This window comes from Drosophila mauritiana, chromosome 2L, assembly GCF_004382145.1.
Source record: "Drosophila mauritiana strain mau12 chromosome 2L, ASM438214v1, whole genome shotgun sequence".
Taxonomy (NCBI): Eukaryota; Metazoa; Arthropoda; class Insecta; order Diptera; family Drosophilidae; genus Drosophila; species Drosophila mauritiana.
In genome coordinates, this window is record NC_046667.1 from 10,138,732 (window position 1) to 10,156,163 (window position 17,432).

A 17,432-nucleotide genomic window follows, 5' to 3' on the forward strand; every position below is an offset into this window, starting at 1 on the left:
TTTCCCCGCTAGCTAGCTTTTGTTTGGATCTTTTTAGCCTTTTCCCGCTAAATGACGTCTGGCTGGTGGCCAATAGTTGGCAACACTGCGGCACAGTAATGTATCCAGTTTTTTTTACATTGCTGCAGAAAGGTTTCTCGTCTCGCTGGTGACCTTAGTGGTCCGTTCTCCTGGATGAAATAAAAGTGAAAATTAACAATATGAGTGTATAAAACGAAATGTAAATGCAATAGAGGTATAAATCTAACAAATAATCATACACTCGTGTAAATAAACATAAAAATACTTACTTAATATGTGCAATTGTACACTAATAATTGTGTTTGTGTTAAAATTATGACCTAATACGGCAATTGCTACAAAATACATACGCATTTAACAAACTTTCCGACCACACCGAATCGAAAGACTTAGGCGACAAACTCGTAATTGCCGAGGGATGTTGCGATGTACATATGTTTAAAGACGTGGCAGTGTCACCAGTGCAACAATACATCTCTTGTATGTATGTAAACATATGCTGTTAATGTATAATATTTCCTGTCTGATGAAATCAAGATCGAAACTAATTACCGACACTTCAATGGACTCTTAGTGAACAAAAAATTAAATTCACACACGTACTAAGTATTTATGGCCAATAAATTAATTAGATGTTAATTTCTGCAGCCACTGAATGATATGCGGTTTTATTTGTGCTGAAAACGAAACCCGAAACCATTCTTTGTTCAACACAATATTGAATAATCTTAAAAATGGTCTACCCCGAAGAACCATTTTGGGTTTTACCAACCGTAACTGGATTTTACGAGGATAGAGATTATAGAGGTTTGTTTGATTTGTGTTTGTTTTTTTATATATTGTGGCATAAACCAGTCGCATAATTCGCATATCTTTCAGTAAATGTCGTTGAAGCCCTTCAAGAGTTTTGGCAAATGAAGCAGTCTCGTGGAGCTGAATTGAAAAATGGAGCCCTTGTGATTTACGAATCGATTCCGTCTAATAGCCAGCCATACATTTGCTTCGTAACACTTCCTGGAGGAAGCTGCTTTGGAAGTTTTCAAGTAAATACGCTATTGGCAAAGTGTTGGCTATGTTTTGTAACACATTTACTACATTTTAGAACTGTCCCACCAAGGCAGAGGCTCGTCGCAGTTCGGCCAAGATCGCCCTGATGAATTCCGTCTTTAATGAGCATCCTTCGCGTCGAATCAGCGATGAGTTCATTCAAAAGGCGGTTCAGGATGCTCGCACCTCCTTCAAGGGCACATCGCAAATCAACGAGGGCACAGAGTCGGGCATCGGAGCATTCAGGTGGGTTCCTTAAACAATAATATAAACACTTGCTATTAAAACCCTATCGTTATAAGTATTTTCAATTCATAAACATTTTTCTAAGCTCAGATTCATGCTGGAGGCGAACAAGGGAAGAACCATGCTGGAGTTCCAGGAGCTCATGACCGTCTTTCAACTGCTTCACTGGAACGGATCGCTGAAGGCAATGCGCGAACGCCACTGCTCCAGGCAGGAAGTGGTGGCCCACTATTCGAACCGGAGCCTGGACGACGAGATGCGATCGCAGATGGCATTGGATTGGATTGCCAGGGAGCACGACAATCCCGGCGTTATTCGCAGGGAGCTTGTGCTCGCCGAGAGGGAGCTGGAGACCTTTCGCATGGCTGGGCGTGAATTGCGCTTTCCGAAGGAGAAGAAGGATATCCTTATGATAGCCCATAATCAGCTGGGCGGCAGTGCCCTTAACTCGGCTTCAATTGATGATTAATTGAAAAAATTAATAAGCACGATCGAAATTAACCCTTTTTTAGATAAATCGTATAATTTCAACTTTAACGACGATCAATATTTATTTAATTGGCATACCATATGATCTCCATGATGAAAAACAAGCGGAAATTATTACACTTCCCACAAACACTTCCAAATTATGAAAATTAATTTAAAAATCTTTGAAAATGTGATTTTTAAAACAGCTGCTACACAAATAAGACTAAATCCAATAAAATAAATATAATATTTTAACTTAAATGTTTATTTGTATTTTATGAATGCTAATATTCTTTAGCTGCCCAAATATATTGTGGAATCCAAGGCACGGGAAGCTACAAAGTTGATTTCAACTTTTTTATACAATCATATTTCCGGTGTTTTTCAGCTAATCTAAAACATTAACATTAACATTATTAACAAAATGAATTATGTTTGGCTAAGGAATGGTAAGACCATATTTCTAATTTCTCATTCCATCGTTCCAACACACAGTCTTCCACAAATTGGCGCACAGTCCACCCCTGAATATTAGTGTCATTTGTGTCGCTACCTTATCTGTTATTCTGTGAATGTAACACATACATACAATAGAAATAGGAAAAAACGAACAAAAAGTTTACAAAATCACCCAATTGCTTTCAATAACATTGAGCAAACATCGAACACGTTATCGTAGGCCCCACGGAAAACAAAGTACTGGGACCCAGCAGCACAATGGCCACCGAAGAGCTACCAGCTGATCTGGACAAGTTGAAAATAACACAGACTCATCGTCTCGTCAAAAGTGTGAAGCGAAATCCATTTTACGATGCAGATAATGGATTCGATCCATCTGATGGCTGCGATGGCGCCACAACTGATGGCGCCAAGCACCGACCACAACATCGCTGGAAGTGCAGACCACGCCGAAGATCCGAGAGTTGTCTGCAGGACTGCAAGCATGAGGACTCCTTTGTTCCAGAAGAATCCTTCGAGATAGTTAGTCCGCTGAGCTGCTCTCACGGCGTCCAGAAGCACTATCAAAAGCGCAATGGCGCATCGAAGAAAAACATATTTCGGCCACCAATTTTGAAGTCCTTGTACGGCTGCGAGCATGGCAAATGGATTGTGCGCAGCGGTAGGATTGTGCCGTGCAAGCCAAAAGAGGAATCCACTGATATTGTTGACCAGGTCGCCGACGAACTAAAGTCGAGCTGCACATGCGCGTTTCGCGATGTCATAGGTGAATGCAACGCCATGCTCGACCAGTCGAAGCGAAGCACCCTGGGAAACAGCTGGCACTTGTCGAGGAACAGCAGTTCATCGAAGGCGCGCCACTCAGGTGGTGCTTTAGACGTGCCAGGACCTTCGGGATCCGCACAGAGCCATAGGATCGACACCTTGGGAGTTTCTGCCGCCACTAGATCTCTGTCAGCCGTCTCGCTGGTGGGAGCAACCTGCTCGCAGCAGGCCAGCTACAATTCGGCGAGTCCAGGGAATTGCGATGATGTTACCATCGGTGAGCTGGCCAGCTACTTCGACACCATTGTTCATATTCCCAAAAAGATGTCCTCTATGGCTGAGATGATGTATATATAATAAGCGAATTGTCAACCTTATTAATTCATACAATTTCTCTGAATATCTTTGTAAGTTTCAAGTGTACTATATATATGTTATTTGTGAATTTAATTACACAATTTCAGCCCCTTGTAACTCAAGTTATCTAACCTAAATATTTATAGTGTATATTATGTACATAGTCATTGGTATATTTTGCGAAATACAGCATTTCTAAGCATACCGAAACCGATTTTTAATTCTGATTCTGAAATTCTCACGCTGAAATGTAGAAAATGCAGAATGCAAGCACTTTAATACTAATTATTCTTTATTCATTTGAAGTTCGGATTATACATACATAAATAGACATTTAATGCGTTATTCATATAATTGTTATCTATTTGTGCACTCAAACTTGTCAAATTGTTGTTTGTCATGAATTGAATCGATTAATATGTAAAATATTAAAGGACGTTAAATTCAGTATTGTTATTGATGTAACCTAGATATTTCTGTTTATTCTCGGAGTGCACCGATTTTAATTCAGTCATAAGATTAGAGTGGTTGTTCTTGTTCGAGAATCTAATGGGTGAAGTGAACACTTGCTTAAGCTTTGATATATTTCCAATACTCTTTTTAATCCGATCACTATAGTTCGAAAGGTGATTAAACGAACGACTATACTCTACTTCCTGCCATTGTTGGGCGCTCGTTTTCCGCGGCGCAGCGGGATACAAAATGTGCTGAAAGTATAAAGTTAAACTTATTTTTAGTAAGTAAATATATATATGCGATCAAAGATGACAGATTGGAAGCCAGTTCCAAGTGCTGTAATATTTGGCATTATCCTTTAAAAACCCACCGAAACGAGCGCTTTCTCGGTGAAGGTCACGCTCTTCCTTATGATGTCGTCCGAGTGATGATGGTAGTAGTACTGCGAGTTCTGCGTCTGCGAGTATCGCGTGTTGCTGCTCACAACATCGACGCCATGGTGATCGGCATTGGTGAAGTTGTCGTATCCATTGCTGTTGCTGAACATATCTACAAAGCTAATGGAGTGGAATTCGCTGGGGTGGATGTAAAAGGTGACAATCATGGCGGTGTACACGACAACGTGGAACAGAACGCAGGTCCAAATGAGATTGATCTGAAAATGAAGCGCATGCATTTAAACTTGAGTGCATAATAGTTAAGCCGCCTAGCTATTACCTTCTTCTTGCGCCCGTACTTGGAGAAGGTGGTGAATGGCACTAGGGACATGGTTAAAAGGCAGCCACAAATCACTCCAGCCAGCAGGCCCAGGAAGTTGAGCTGGTAAGGCAGTGTTCCGATTCCGACCAGCACGCTGCACAGGAGCAGCAGCTTGAAGAGCGCGATGTGCGGCTTGTGCAGATACTTCCAGTGCATCCAAACCAGCAGGGCGATCAGCGAGGCCACCACGCCACTCAGCGATGCAGAGGGTCCAACCTGTAAATGAGTATCAAATACAAGTAATTACATATTCATAATAACTAATTGGACAGAAGTTTCATGTACCTCCGGTCGATGTGGCACCAGTATGGCGCTGGTTAGATTTCCAGCAAAACCCGACATTATATAAACGATGGCCGTGCGCACGGTTCCGATCAGCCGCTCCAGATCGGCCAGAAAGAGGTGTTGGAATATTAGGGTGATGGCCAGATGCAAAATGCCGGCGTGCATGCAGAGCGAAGTGAGCAATCGGTATAGCTGATCCGGGGTCTCAACGGAGATGAACGGGAACATTCCGCACACATTGTTCAGGCACGATATCTAAGGAATTGGGTGGAATATAAACCAATGACTATATATCACCCATATTGATTGTGTTACCTGAGAGCACAGGGATGCTTCCTCATGGAAATAGCCCTTGATGAAGTCGCAATACTCCCTGGTGGTTATCCGGCACTCGCCATATAAGCCCGTGCAGCACGGATGGCCAATCACCTCGCACACCATGTGCTCCGAGGTGTGATCCTTGTAGCGATATCGTTGCGTAAACGAGTTGGTTTTCCGGCAGATCGGCCATTTGGTTATGTCGTCGGGCCACTCGTACGGTGCTATCGATGCTGGGGCATCGCAAAACTTGGGATCCAGTCCGCAAACGGAACCGGAGATCCTTCCACCCGGTCCGGACTCGCTGGGCGACCATTTCTTCCACGTGGATATCGATTTCTGGGTATGATCAATAAGAAATTATTGAATTTTTAGAGAAGTTTAAACTTAACACCCTAAAAGGTTATCTTCGAGTAGATTTAATGATCACTCACCGTTGGGTAGAGTCCTCGTATGGAGCACTCCGCCTGGGAGCTCTGGACACAGCCAGAGTCATCGTTCCGAATGCAGCAGGCCGTTTCCCTCTCGTGTCGCCTCGTCTTGGTTACCACCTCGGTGATCTTGATGTCCCTTCTCATGCAGGCAGCGAACTTGGCACCCATGTGGACCAGATCAATGTTGCGCGGTCCAATCCAGAGGTTCCGCTGCTCCACATGCTGCACCGTCTGCAGACTGAGACTGGTCACCAGCACCTGGCCCGTCTTCTGCTCCGATCCGATGCCGATGGGTGCGATGCCGTAGCAGACGATGGACAGGATGAGCACCACCACCTGCACCGTGTTGATCCAGTAGGTGAAGAAGGGTCGATGATCCGTGCGGTCATCGAGGTCGTTCACCGAGAAGTACTTGATGCACCGCAACGGCGGACGACGGGAGTTCTCCAGGACTCCGTCGAGCAGCTGGGCGGTTATCCGATTGCCTCGATTGCAGGTGGATGTGGTCGAGTGGGAGCTCCGCATGGCGGGCTGCATTTGGCTGGAAACCGAGCTGCAGAGCGGTATATGGGCAGCACCAGGCTGATGCGAGGACTGATCGCCGGTTAGATTGATATCACTGGTGGCATTACCGCCACTATTCAGCGCAGAGGTTCTCCAGCCGTTCTGCTGCCGTTCCGCCATGTAGACACTAACGCCCACGCCCGATGGATCCGCACATGGTCGTGGCTTGGCCGTCTGTCTGCCAATCTCGGAGCTCTCGTCGTTCACCGCAGAGGTGGTGATCTCGCAGGGACTGTCGAAGAACACCTCATCGTCTATGATGGCCTCCAGGCCATCCGTCAAGCAGCCGTCCGCATCCGTCTGCTGATTGCTGTGCGATTGCACGTGGATGGGTGCAAAGCTGCGGGACCATTGCCACGGACAACGCACCCGGTGCATCTGAATGGGCCGCCGCTTATTGAACATGTGCACCAGGTAACTGACCATGGCCACGAACATATAGCCCACCGATGCCTTGCGCTCCACGAACTCACCGGCCAGGAAATCACGATTGGTGTAGCACTTCTGCCGCCTGTTGTCGCCCGACATCGACATGTCCATGCCAATGGCATCCTGAACGGGCAGGATGTCCGGTCGATCGGGTGCATAGCCATTGCCATTGGCGCCGTTGCTCTGACCCGCATCCTCGTTGCCTCCGCCGATGGCCTGTTGCATATGGTACTCCAGTTCGGTGTCGAACATTCCGAAGCAGCGGATCGCCAGGCGGCGATGACGTCCTTGCCACAGGGCACAGTCCGCCGCCTCCGTGCTGGGCTCCACGCCGAAGAACTGCGAGGTGGTGCGCCTCATGTACATGCCAATGCGCTTCTTGCAGGACAAGTGATGGTTCTGCGGCTGGGGCAGCACCTGGAGCGACTGGTGCTGCTGCGTCTGGTGGTGGATGTGCTGCAGCCGCGGATTGCTGGCCATCTGGCTGCGGTACAGCTGGTGCTGATTGGATCCGGGCGGTACGGCCATGTTGCCACCGCCCTCGAGACGCTTCGCCTGCACGGACACCATGCTGGACTCCAGACTCTGACTGGGCATCTGCTCATTCAGACCGCTCATCACTGGCATGGCCATCGGCACCGGCAGTGATATGGGAACCGGACTAATCGGACCCGTCGTCTGTGTGGTCTGATGAACTCCTGTGGTGCGGCGCACCGTATTGCAGTGCAGGCAAGTACCCGACGGATTCTCGGCTTCTATCTGGGCCATGGAACCGCCGCCGGGTGGCACCACAATCACTGAATCGCTGTCATCTCCCCTATGGTTACCCGATCTCGCGGAGCTGGTGGCCGTCATGATGGGCGAACACGAGCTGGCCGCCGAGAATACCATCGACATGCTGGTGGATGGAGCCGGCGAGGGCGATGTGCAGGCCGGCGAGCAGCTAGCGTACGTCTGCGATGTGCGACTGAGGCTGCCGTGCGAGGCTTCACTGTGGCAGCACTTGGAGCGATAGTTGTACGGCATATTGGCGTACTGCGATTGCATCGCGGATGCAGATGTGCTTGCAGACGACGCCACAGCGGCAGCTGGCGTCGGCAGATTGGCCGCCGGCGAGGAGGAGATGCTCAGATCCGAGTAGAGCTCCATGGCTGGGGGCGGGGTGGGTACGTACCTCTTCACCGGCGTGTGCACCGTGGATCCCAGGTAGGCATTGTAGTTCTCGCACTGCGCGAGTGGCAAGGGAACATTGGAAGGCAGTAGGAGACGCGTAGCGGACACCGAGGGCACTGCCGAGGGCATGCCGCCCATGTTGTCCATCAGTTTCGACTGCGGAGTTGACTGCGATTCGCGGTAGCGCTCCAAACGATATCTCGAATTTGGCGAAACGCCACGCTGGTGGTAATTTGTACCGTTAGCCGCCATTCCGTTTCCACTCATTCCGCTTCCGACCATTCCATTCCCAGCCATTCCGTGCTTCTGCATGACGGAAGTATCCGGCTTGGCGGACCCAACGCTGCACGACTGCGACGGCAACTGATTGGCCACACATGTGGCAAAGCAGTCGCTGTTCGGAGCCGGAGAGGGCGGTGGCACGCCCCTATTGGCATCGTCGTACTTCTCCAGCGGCGACAGCTTCAGCTTGCCGCCATGTGGCGGGAAGTTCTCGCCGTTGGGAGCGCGAAAACGGCCCGACGACAGGCTGCAGTACATCACATCGCACTCGTTGGACTCCAATGCCAGTTGCAGCTGGTTCTGAAAGTTGATGGACTTCCTGCGGGTGGAGCTCATGCTGCCGCGCATCGAGGCGTGGACACCGTCGGGATTGCCCTTCTCATTCCGTCTGTTGTTGTGCCCCAGGTCACTACCATTCGAACTCATAGTCGCAGCAGTGATCTATTCCGATCTGGAAGAGATGTTAATATTCAACTTTAAATGGGTAGGTTACTCCACAACTGATTACTTTTTGAATGTCTAACCATTACTAACAATCTTATTAAAAGCATTTTAAAGAACTTCACATTCGTCAGTATAATTAAAGTCTACATGACCCAATTGCATCTTAAAGCTCCTCAACCTAATCGTCTAAATGGGAATTAAGCGATTTTTTAGGTAGTTAAAAAATATACTTTGTTACTTGCTAGATATTTTAATTGTATGTAAATTTGATAATTGGGCCAATCTTTCCATATTTTTGAAAGTAAATTTTTAAAGTTAATACTAATTTAGTTTACTTATTAATCTTTTATTTTTTAAATGTATTTTTATAAACTTTTAAAGAAATGAGAGAAGGGTCACTTCTTTAAAGTTTTCGTTTATCCGCCAAATCTCTATTTGGGATACAAGCATTAAAAAAAAGGGCCAAGGGCGCACATGAGTAATCTGAAATACTTGTGCTGCCTTCAAAACTGGATGTTCTATTTCGAACATTAAAGATGGCTACTGTTAAGATTTTCATATATGTATCATATATATTTCGTATATCATATTATTAAACATTATTTCCGGTATGAGCAGAAAAAATATGTACTGAGATTGGTATACATAATAATATTCAGACTGTTAAAATGTGTTTAAAAACATGCATTACTAACATATATGAAAGCAAACACTTTGAACTCACTTTGGCAGGTTCGATGGAATTAGTTTTATAAATGCATTTCACTGATTTTTCACTTCATCGTTATTTTTGTTAAGCCTGTTTACAGACCGAAAATTGCTTTATCGATTTTCCACACACGCCTTCATAACAAAAAGTACAAAAGCACATTGTCAAATTGTTTTCAATTTCGGCTAAATGGCCTTTCTGATTTGTATTGTATTGTTTATCACTTAAATTACTAATTTTTCACATTGATTAATGCATTTTTTCTAACAATTTTATAACCACTAATGCATATGTACACAGCACACTCGTCGAAAAAGTTCAAACCACTCGGAAATAATTTTCGCCTTTTCGCGCGCATGTGCGAAATTCGTCGTTTGAGATGACAGAAAATATCCTGCCGCCGAATTTGGGCATATGTGCACTTTATTATTTTAAAAATGAATGCTCTAGTTTTCAAAATTTTTTTTTTATTTTTTCTAGAAGAGGTTGTGCAACGAACATATATAAGAGTTACAAAATAAACATGACCTTTTTACGAATATTTTCACGCCATCAAGTGCAAGCTTTTATTTATTTTCATTTGTTATTTGCAAAATAGTAGTGTTGTGTCATTTTGATCCTTTACAAGATGATGAGTGACTAAATTTAGTGGAAATCTAAAGATTTACTTATTCCTTATGCGCATGGGATGTGATCGAAAAGTCCAAACGCAAGAAGACGATGGTGAACAAGAAGATGATATAAATAAAGCCACTGACCAGCAGGGGTTCCTGCAGCATAGAAGTCTTCGAGAAGCTGTAGTGCAGCGTGAAGTCCGAAATGTGGCTTTCGACCAAATTGGACTTGGAGAACGAGACCACCGGGCGACCAATGGTGTCCAGATAGGTGTGCACCAGCTCATTGGGCAATCGGCTGATGGAGTAAGGCGTGGACAGCTTAATGTCACTGGATCCCTCGGGCAGAATGATCTTGATGGTGGCCTCATCGATGGCCATGTTGTCGTAGATGTGATCGATGAGGTGCATCTTCAGCTGGTACTTGTTGCCATCGTTGAACATGTACTCGTACGAGGGCACATTGTAGCCCAGAGTGTACTGCGTTTTCCAGCCGCCGAAGAGCGGGAAGCGCGGACGCAGCTCCAGCTCGATGAAGTCGCGCACGGCGTTCATGTTGGAGGTAGAAATGTTGCCATTGGTGTCGCGGTAATAGACACCGGATGCGGACGCCGGCAGGTAGGTCTTGTACGACTTGAGGGCCGCCAGTCCGGAGCGTCCCTCCTTCTGGAAATCGTAGCGCGAGAACGAGCCCTTCAGCTTGGCCCCGGTGTGCGTCATCTGAATGGACTCCTGGACGGCAATGTTGCCCCAATGCGATATCTCCAGCGTGCGCTCCAGCGTATTGACGGTGACGAATGGTGCGGAGTTCTCATAGTGGATGACCAGTGGATCCTCGCTGAAGGCTGCACGAATTGAAAGCGTTATAGCAGGTGGTTTCAGCTAGGCAGCTATTACTACTCACCCTCTGTGTTTTCGTAGGGTCCCAGGGTGATCTTGTTGGAGGACACCGAGAAGGGTTTGACCTGGGTGTGCGACAAGATGTTTGAGGAGCTGAGCTTGACATTGGTCTTCTGGCTGGTGGTCCTGTACTTGGAATAGAGGTGCAGATTGCCCGTATATCTCACGAACTGCTTGTCGTTCTGCCGTATCTCCTCCGGATGTGGGCGGATGCCCTTGGAGGCCACGGTCTCGACGACGAACGTCTGCTTGGCGGCGGCCCTGGGGAAGGTGAACGTGAAGCTCTGCTCCCCCTTCACGGGCTCATTCCGCTTGAATGGCACACTCTTGTCGCTAGCATCTTTTACGGCAATGTACGCCAAACTGGGCTCCGATGTCAAAAACACGTATTCCACAATCGGCTTGCCGGCCGAATCTTCCGCCGAGATCTTGGTCGTGGTCTTGACCAGTTGCGATGTTAAGTCCAGCGTTCGCTCCACATTTGTGTTCACTATTTCCCCGCTTGCAGTGGCCAGGCAGAGGAGTGCCCCGAGCGCTAGATAAATAACAAAATTCGTAGCCATGCTCGCCTCAAATTTGGACACGTACATTGGAAAATCTCGAAGCGTTAGGGCATATTTAGGACCATTCAGCCGGCAAAGCGGCTCAGCGTGGCCGTGTCACGCATTCGTACTTTTACCAGCCACTGAGTAGAATCATACGGGGTATTCCATAAATGATAAAATTTTTATTCTTATAACAGAAGATATACATAAAGGGCAGTAACCAAAATAATAGCACTTATAAATAAAGCTTATTTTTTCACAAATATAAGCACAAAATATTTGATAATATATATAAAATATTTATATACCTTTCATTCTGCTAGCTTGTTTTATATCATACAGCAAACTTCATAAGTTTTAACGATTCTCCTTAACAATGAGAATTATATTATATTATATCATAATATCTTGCTAGCGAAGCACTTACCAATTACTGACCTAACCTAACTTTTGGCTGATAGCAGTCAGCTGACTGGGCGCCATTGCAATCGATTGGCAGCAGAATAAAACTAATTTTGGAAAGCAACCCCCATAAAGTTCGAAATCTATTACCCATAGAACAAGAATACACGCCGTTGTTACGCCACTTTTGTGCGACTCATGCGATTCGCCATGCCATTCATTATGCCGCCCAGCAGTAAATATGAATAATATTAAATAATTCCTGTCATCATCCCTTCGATTGGCGAGTCGAGTTGGCTTAAGCACGCATATGCAATGCAATCCGGAGAGAAGAGACCCCACATAATGCGATTGCGTGAGTTATACGGATGGGGCTTTTTGCCGACTTCAATTTAGTCGACGATTGGCACTTCGAAAACGAAGTTGTATTCGCCGGGGTGTGAACTGCGGACTCTTGGCTCCAACCAAGTAAATTCGAATCCAGAATTGTGCCATTTTCTCTAAACACACACGCACGCACATACACAAACCCGCACACACACACACAGAGAGGCCGCGTGTGTGAAAATATAACGAAAATGCAGTGAGAAATCTGCACTTCTGACGGTCAATACATACAATTTATACATCTTTCACCTGTGTATCTGTATCTGTATTCTCGAAAATATGTAGCTATGAAATAGTCATATGAATGCTTTATGATTGCATAAACAATTAGAGGCGAAATGTGTATGTACGCGTAAGGATTTGCCGAGCAGTCAGTGCAAAAAGAGCAGGAAAACGCGAAAAAAAGTGAGTTTTCGTCCATCATTTTCTGTGTATGCATTTCCTCCAAAATATATATGCATATATGTTTGTATCCGTGACATGTGTTTTTTTGTGTGCATAATATATTAGTGCATGTGTCTACATAAAGAGAAAATTGAATTCCTCCACTTAAGTCAAGATTATCCCAAAAAAAAAAAAACATGATACAAGTTTCAAGTTGTTTGCGTGACCCATACATATAAATATCTTGTATCTGCGAGATACAAAACATACATACATACTCCACGGATATAGGTGCATCGTTATTGCCACAAATATTTTTAGAAATACACATTGGACATACATACATAAATACAAATGTACTCATCAACTGAAGTTCGTTGCAGGAGAAAAATGTTGCTGCGGGTATAAAGTCGAATTGGAAAAGTATACGATCCGCGGAGCCTCGAATTTGGAAATAATGGAACCGAAAAGATGGCACTTGCATTTATCATGTTTTTTGCTACTCCTTAGTTCAACTTTTTCTGGTAAGCAAAGGTCGCCAACTTTATGAATCGTTAAACGATTTTTATCACTTTTGCGCTACGTTGTATGCTATAAATTGGAAGCGAAGAACTTCGATTGCGTTTTTACTTTATTTTGATTGCTTTTGAAAGTAAATAAAAAAATATTAAATGCCAAGTGAAATTAGTGATCGAATAATTTCATTTCTATGACAAAGTAATTAAAAATAAAACGAAAGCTATGAAAAATACTTCTTACAGAGATAAAAGATTCATTTTTAAGTTTCATTGTTACATTTCACCGCAAATTACTTTGGATTCATTCATTCCATGTGATTTTGACCCATTTATATTAGGAGACAACTTCTTAACTTTGTTTAATATTCATTCAACAACCATTTTAGATGTCGGGAAGATCACGTCGTCTCAAAATCATTTTGGTAACACTTTACAAAGTCAATTTAATACGAAGAACAATACTCGAGTTATTGCACAAAAGGGAGGACTTGCCATTCTGCCCTGTGTGGTCAAAGTTAACTCCCCAGCCACGGTAAGATATAAAGTTTTCTAATAACTTATACATTGATTCCAATACTTAGCCTTTTGCAACATTTCAGGTTTCCTGGATACGTAGAAAGGACTTCCAGCTCCTGACAGTGGGCCTATCCACCCACAGTAGTGACAAGCGATTCTTGGTGGAGCACACGCGGCATATGGGCCACTGGTCCCTGAGAATTAAGGCAGTTCGGGAGGAAGATCGCGGTTTTTACGAGTGTCAATTGTCTATTTATCCAACTCAGTCAATAGTTATAGAATTAAAGATTGTCGGTAAGTGAACTGAACTTCTTTGCGAAGTTCAAAACTTAACGTGATTGAATCTTTTCGTTTTACAGAAGCGGTAGCTGAGATTTCTAGTGCACCGGAATTGCATATTGATGAGACTTCTACTCTGCGACTCGAATGCAAACTGAAGCGAGCTACCGAGAATCCTGCATTTGTTTTTTGGTATGAAAAATAATATAAGTTAGATTTGCTCAAATATATTATTATTCTACACATCAGACCCAACTAAATCGAATGCAATTTCTTCAATTCAGGTACCATGATAGTAAAATGATCAATTACGACTCACAAGGCGGCTTCGTTGTGACATCGATTGGGCAGAGCAATCCGCAGAGTGGACAGTTTTTCCGGAGTTCGCCGGCGAACAAATCGCGCGCCACCATGCCCCTGGAGTCCAGCAATGGGGTGCTCAACAACCTGCTAGGCAGCTCGGATGGCTTCAAGACACCGGCCGCCAATGTGCCCTCCTCCACGCCCTATATGATGCAACAGCATCAGTCCGCCTATCTCCTGAATCCCTCGGTCAGTGTGCTCACTGTGAAGCAAGTCAATTTCCGTCATGCCGGCAACTACACATGTGCTCCATCAAATGCCCGTCCTGCCAGCATTACAGTGCATGTTCTAAGGGGTAAGACCGCCGGTCGATACTTAAATATATGGCATACTCATTGTAATTATAATAGGTGAGAAAACGGCGGCCATGCAGCACGCAAATCGGAGTATTTTGGATACGGAGACCAACGGCAACGGCACCTTCGGATTGATCACATTGGGTGGACTGAATGGAACCAGCGGCGTAACTCTGGCCGGGGGAATCCTCTACTTCTCTGGGCTGTTCCTGCTGATGGGCGCGGTGGTATTCGATCGATTCTCGTTGGCGGCAACTCACAAGGTATTCGTAGCATTTATAATAGTCACTATGCATAGCTGAAACGTATAACCGATGGTATTTGGAATGGAGCAACTTCAATCATTCGAGGATATTATATTTGAGGATATTTGTTTTAAAATAGAAGATTGTAAATAGATCATTGACATACCATATTGAGATGCCGGCGTGGGCATTGTAAGACATTTAAAGTAATCTAAGAATAAACTGTAAATAGACTTCCATTACATGCAATGTATTGAATTGAGAAATAAGATGAGAATTCACGAACTTGTTACCACAAAACTTATAAAATGCATACCTATGCCAATAAGTCGTGGGGGATTGAAAACCGCATATTTTGATGGTTCATAGTGGTACGTAAGATAAAATGTATGCTTAGATGTTCATATTTATTGACTGGTACTGGTACTGACATTTTAATGTTACAAACAATGGAATTAGCGTAAAATGATAATGATAAAGCCATACAGATTTGTTACCTAATAACTCGGAAAATTTGATCGTCACCTTTAAACTGTTATTCTGCTCAGTGTTCGATATTTAGTATATAGATTGATTTATGTAAGCACCTTTAGAAGTATGCTAATTCATATACTGTATGTACAACTGTAAATAAATATTACTTCCGTGAGCGTTTTCAAAAGCGCTGTCTTCAATCCAAAATGGGCAGAAGTGCCAGTTTCGTTTTGTTTACCCTCGAATACGGAGTGCAAAACGACTTTTAAATTTTGTTGCCGACATAAGAACGTTTTAAATAAACAGATCAATTTTAAGAAACCCGCTTCTGGTCAAGTTATTTGCTCTTCAGTTGGGTGGTACACATTTTAAAAAGGAATACGAAAATGTTATGAATATTTTTGAATTCATTTTCAAATGTAAAATCCCTTGCGATTTCTGTTCCATATACCGCAGTTCCGTGAGGTGCAACCTTAGCTTGTCGTTGTATTTGACACAAGTTATCGATAATTCTACACAGCTGAACTACCATCGCTGAAAAATGTTGGCAAAACAAAAAGATGAGATCCGAAATTTTGGCAAGCGCCTTTTTGGGCCTGGCGGTTAGGTCGATTATCTCGCTGTACTCCTACTCCGGCTTCGATTCCCCGCCGATGCATGGCGACTACGAGGCCCAGCGGCACTGGCAAGAGATCACGGTCAATCTGGCAGTGGGCGAATGGTACACAAACAGCTCCAACAACGATCTTCAGTACTGGGGCCTGGATTATCCGCCTCTGACGGCCTACCACAGCTATTTGGTGGGTCGCATAGGTGCATCCATTGACCCCCGCTTCGTCGAGCTGCACAAGAGCAGGGGATTCGAATCGAAAGAGCACAAACGCTTCATGCGCGCAACAGTTGTGTCTGCTGACGTGCTCATCTATTTGCCGGCAATATTGTTGCTGGCCTATTCCCTAGATAAAACCTTTCGAAGCGATGATAAATTGTTTCTATTCACGCTGGTGGCCGCGTATCCCGGACAAACACTCATCGACAATGGACACTTTCAGTATAATAATATATCACTGGGCTTCGCCGCGGTGGCAATTGCCGCAATCTTGCGAAGAAGATTCTACGCGGCTGCATTTTTATTCACTTTAGCCCTTAACTATAAGCAAATGGAGCTGTATCACAGCCTGCCATTCTTTGCGTTTCTTCTGGGAGAATGTGTTAGCCAAAAAAGGTGGGTACTCGCGATTCAAAACACCTTAAAATAGCAAGTCAGCTAAAAAACCCTCGATACTAAATCTAAACTCGTCTTTTTCTCTTCAACCACAGCTTTGGTTCTTTTGTCGCTCAACTCTCGCGGATAGCAGCTGTTGTCCTAACAACATTTGCTATTTTATGGCTCCCCTGGTTGGGATCTCTGCAGGCCGCACTTCAAGTACTCCATCGCCTGTTTCCTGTCGCCCGAGGAGTTTTCGAGGACAAGGTGGCCAACGTCTGGTGTGCTGTCAACGTGGTTTGGAAACTAAAGTAAGAAAGCAGAAGTACAAGTTGGATACAATTTTTAATGTAACACATTGTAGGAAGCATATCAGCAATGATCAAATGGCCCTTGTGTGCATTGCATGCACGTTAATTGCATCTTTGCCAACCAATGTATTGCTCTTTCGAAGGCGAACTAATGTCGGATTTCTACTAGCGCTCTTCAACACGAGCCTGGCATTCTTCTTGTTTTCATTTCAAGTAAAAACATTGAACTTTAAAGCGAGTTCTGTATTAAAACTTATATATTTTTAGGTGCACGAGAAGACCATTTTGCTGGCTGCTTTACCGGCGCTTTTCCTACTTAAGTGCTGGCCCAACGAAATGATTTTATTTCTGGAAGTTACCGTGTTCAGCATGTTGCCTCTTCTAGCAAGAGATGAATTGCTGGTGCCCGCCGTAGTGGCCACGGTGGCTTTTCATTTGATATTCAAATGTTTTGATTCAAAGTCGAAGCTCAGCAACGAATATCTACTGAAGTACATTGAACCTATATCGCACATTCTGATGATCAGTATTGTGGTTGCTTCTTTGACCGTTCCGGCACCTACAAAGTATCCTGATCTATGGCCTCTTATTATTTCAGTTACCAGCTGTGGACACTTCTTGTTGTTCTTTCTGTGGGGAAATGTTCAACAATTTAGCAGCAAGTTAAGTTAGTTTCTAAGATAAGCATTCCATTACAATATCTACAACATAAGCCAAAGAAATGTTTATAAGCCCTTTATCGAGTCTTGTTTTATTTTGTGCCAATTATGTT

General features: G+C 44.5%; 6 protein-coding genes across 8 annotated transcripts; 4 read left to right on the plus strand and 2 right to left on the minus strand.

Annotated features, from left to right (window-relative positions):
• The first annotated feature begins 111 nt into the window (after positions 1-111).
• On the plus strand, positions 112-2,046 carry LOC117148547 (protein limb expression 1 homolog). Of its 2 annotated transcripts, none has more exons than XM_033315984.1 (5): positions 112-235; positions 670-828; positions 901-1,064; positions 1,124-1,314; positions 1,405-2,046. In XM_033315984.1, exons 2-5 carry the CDS (start codon positions 756-758, stop codon positions 1,781-1,783), a joined length of 807 nt encoding a protein of 268 aa, XP_033171875.1. In that variant the 5' UTR covers positions 112-235; positions 670-755; the 3' UTR covers positions 1,784-2,046. The 2 variants fall into 2 exon arrangements, with proteins under 2 accessions (XP_033171875.1, XP_033171883.1); XM_033315992.1 differs by having other exon boundaries at positions 123-220.
• Positions 2,047-2,335: 289 nt separating this feature from the next.
• LOC117137275 lies at positions 2,336-3,570 on the plus strand. The gene has a single exon (XM_033298648.1). It carries the CDS (start codon positions 2,503-2,505, stop codon positions 3,364-3,366), a length of 864 nt encoding a protein of 287 aa, XP_033154539.1. The 5' UTR covers positions 2,336-2,502; the 3' UTR covers positions 3,367-3,570.
• Positions 3,571-3,642: 72 nt separating this feature from the next.
• On the minus strand, positions 3,643-9,658 carry LOC117137259 (inactive rhomboid protein 1). Its single transcript, XM_033298624.1, has 7 exons — positions 9,235-9,658; positions 5,619-8,517; positions 5,182-5,523; positions 4,867-5,121; positions 4,540-4,797; positions 4,193-4,477; positions 3,643-4,073 (listed from the first exon to the last, which is right to left on the minus strand). Exons 2-7 carry the CDS (start codon positions 8,490-8,492, stop codon positions 3,795-3,797), a joined length of 4,293 nt encoding a protein of 1,430 aa, XP_033154515.1. The 5' UTR covers positions 8,493-8,517; positions 9,235-9,658; the 3' UTR covers positions 3,643-3,794.
• A 100-nt stretch (positions 9,659-9,758) lies between these two features.
• On the minus strand, positions 9,759-11,352 carry LOC117137268 (dolichyl-diphosphooligosaccharide--protein glycosyltransferase subunit 1). The gene is made up of 2 exons (XM_033298636.1): positions 10,738-11,352; positions 9,759-10,678 (listed from the first exon to the last, which is right to left on the minus strand). Exons 1-2 carry the CDS (start codon positions 11,321-11,323, stop codon positions 9,888-9,890), a joined length of 1,377 nt encoding a protein of 458 aa, XP_033154527.1. The 5' UTR covers positions 11,324-11,352; the 3' UTR covers positions 9,759-9,887.
• A 712-nt stretch (positions 11,353-12,064) lies between these two features.
• LOC117150331 lies at positions 12,065-15,463 on the plus strand. Of its 2 annotated transcripts, none has more exons than XM_033317175.1 (7): positions 12,065-12,472; positions 12,835-12,975; positions 13,356-13,501; positions 13,569-13,779; positions 13,845-13,956; positions 14,049-14,422; positions 14,478-15,463. In XM_033317175.1, exons 2-7 carry the CDS (start codon positions 12,909-12,911, stop codon positions 14,723-14,725), a joined length of 1,158 nt encoding a protein of 385 aa, XP_033173066.1. In that variant the 5' UTR covers positions 12,065-12,472; positions 12,835-12,908; the 3' UTR covers positions 14,726-15,463. The 2 variants fall into 2 exon arrangements, with proteins under 2 accessions (XP_033173066.1, XP_033173067.1); XM_033317176.1 differs by having other exon boundaries at positions 12,084-12,148.
• Positions 15,464-15,667: 204 nt separating this feature from the next.
• On the plus strand, positions 15,668-17,399 carry LOC117141951 (probable dolichyl pyrophosphate Man9GlcNAc2 alpha-1,3-glucosyltransferase). Its single transcript, XM_033305711.1, has 4 exons — positions 15,668-16,367; positions 16,463-16,660; positions 16,714-16,873; positions 16,928-17,399. The coding sequence occupies exons 1-4, from the start codon at positions 15,703-15,705 to the stop codon at positions 17,330-17,332; spliced, it is 1,428 nt and encodes a 475-aa protein (XP_033161602.1). The 5' UTR covers positions 15,668-15,702; the 3' UTR covers positions 17,333-17,399.
• Positions 17,400-17,432: the final 33 nt, after the last annotated feature.